This window comes from Penaeus monodon, chromosome 27 (assembly GCF_015228065.2).
Source record: "Penaeus monodon isolate SGIC_2016 chromosome 27, NSTDA_Pmon_1, whole genome shotgun sequence".
NCBI lineage: Eukaryota > Metazoa > Arthropoda > Malacostraca > Decapoda > Penaeidae > Penaeus > Penaeus monodon.
Genome location: NC_051412.1, coordinates 11,532,963 through 11,534,316, shown reverse-complemented (window position 1 = coordinate 11,534,316; position 1,354 = coordinate 11,532,963). Strand labels below are relative to the sequence as shown.

The window sequence follows — 1,354 nt, the reverse complement described above, 5'->3', positions numbered from 1 at the left end:
CATACACACACACATATACTTTTACAGTATTAAGGTGTCAGCTGAAAAGGAAATAAACAGTTACTCTGCCCACTGTTTGACAATAAAATGAATCTTTTTTTCTTCGGCAGTGGTTAGCACGACCGGGGACGCGTGGAAGTGGTGGAAGATGAGCATGGCGCTGTTGTCTCGGCTGCCGCAAGTTGTCCGCCTCATGCAGGATTAAAAACGGTATGATATAATGGTCATTACAATAGTGACTAAGAGTGGCACTGATAAATTATTGCTTATTATAACGATGAAGATTGTAATATCTAGACTTTATTTACACATTTTGCCTTATAAAATCGTTTGCTCTCATTCACATTCCTTACGGCATTCGAAATAACAAAGTCTCATCTACATTCTGATTGTCATTATTATTACTATTGCCACCACCATCGTTCTGGAATTAATTCTTGTACTTCTCACACAGGAAAATAGTCACCAAGCGGGGTCAACAACATGATCAACTGTTTACTTAATGTTTACGTCCAGTGCGTTAGAACATTCTCCAAATGACCGTGACAAAACATGTGATTATTATTCTGATTTTGGTCAAAACATATAGTCATGTGTCAAATGTATTTGTACATATCTCTGATTCATTAGAGAAAAAATTGCTTCAGTTTAGGTCCCCAAAAATGTCTGTCAAACAAACGTTGTTTACACATGGATATTCCATGATAAATGTCCTATCCTCTGATATTTACGAATATAAAATGATCCAGTCATTAAATATGTCAGCTTTAATGTTCAGTTTGTCGTTTAGTTTGTGGCTTTTCACTTGGTTATAAATATAGGTTTGTACAGAATTAATATGAGAGTAGGAGCCGATGCTTGTTAAGAAAGTGGCGTCTTGTATAACTAAAATTATGACGCATTTGTAAGAAAACCTAATTGTAATCAGTGAATTGGGAATTATATTACAAATCCATGTGAAATGTTCCATAAGAAAGGTATTTGTTGTTTCTTTTTGTTTTAATGTTTTAACAAAAAATATTTAACAATAACGATATTTTCTTATAAATAACTATTAAGAGGAAAATAACTGCAGATGGCTGAACTACAAAATGAAATGAAGATTTGATATTCCGAAAGGTCAAAAGTTCGAAACCAAATAGTAAAGAAAAATATATGGAAGGCAAAGTTAATGCATCGATTCCAGGATGTGAAATGATGCAGGTATGGGTATATAGCCTACATATAGCCATAACGTGTGTATGCACAGGGTACTGGTACTGTACTGCTCTGGATTTTGGTAGATGTGGAAAGAGGTGGAAATACATGAAACAATTAGGCAGATGTCTATATCTTCAAAGGGTTAACATAATCC

At 34.5% G+C, this 1,354-nt stretch overlaps 1 protein-coding gene across 1 annotated transcript in view; it reads left to right on the top strand.

Moving 5' to 3' along the window:
• The window catches only part of LOC119590575 (protein amalgam-like), an 11,667-nt gene extending 10,678 nt beyond the window's left edge, over window positions 1–989 (top strand). Inside the window, exons 11-12 of the mRNA XM_037939245.1 lie at window positions 111–210; window positions 455–989. Coding sequence (XP_037795173.1) covers window positions 111–205 — 95 coding nt within the window. The 3' untranslated portion in view covers window positions 206–210; window positions 455–989. The remainder of the gene's footprint in view (window positions 1–110; window positions 211–454) is intronic.
• The last annotated feature ends 365 nt before the right edge of the window (window positions 990–1,354 follow it).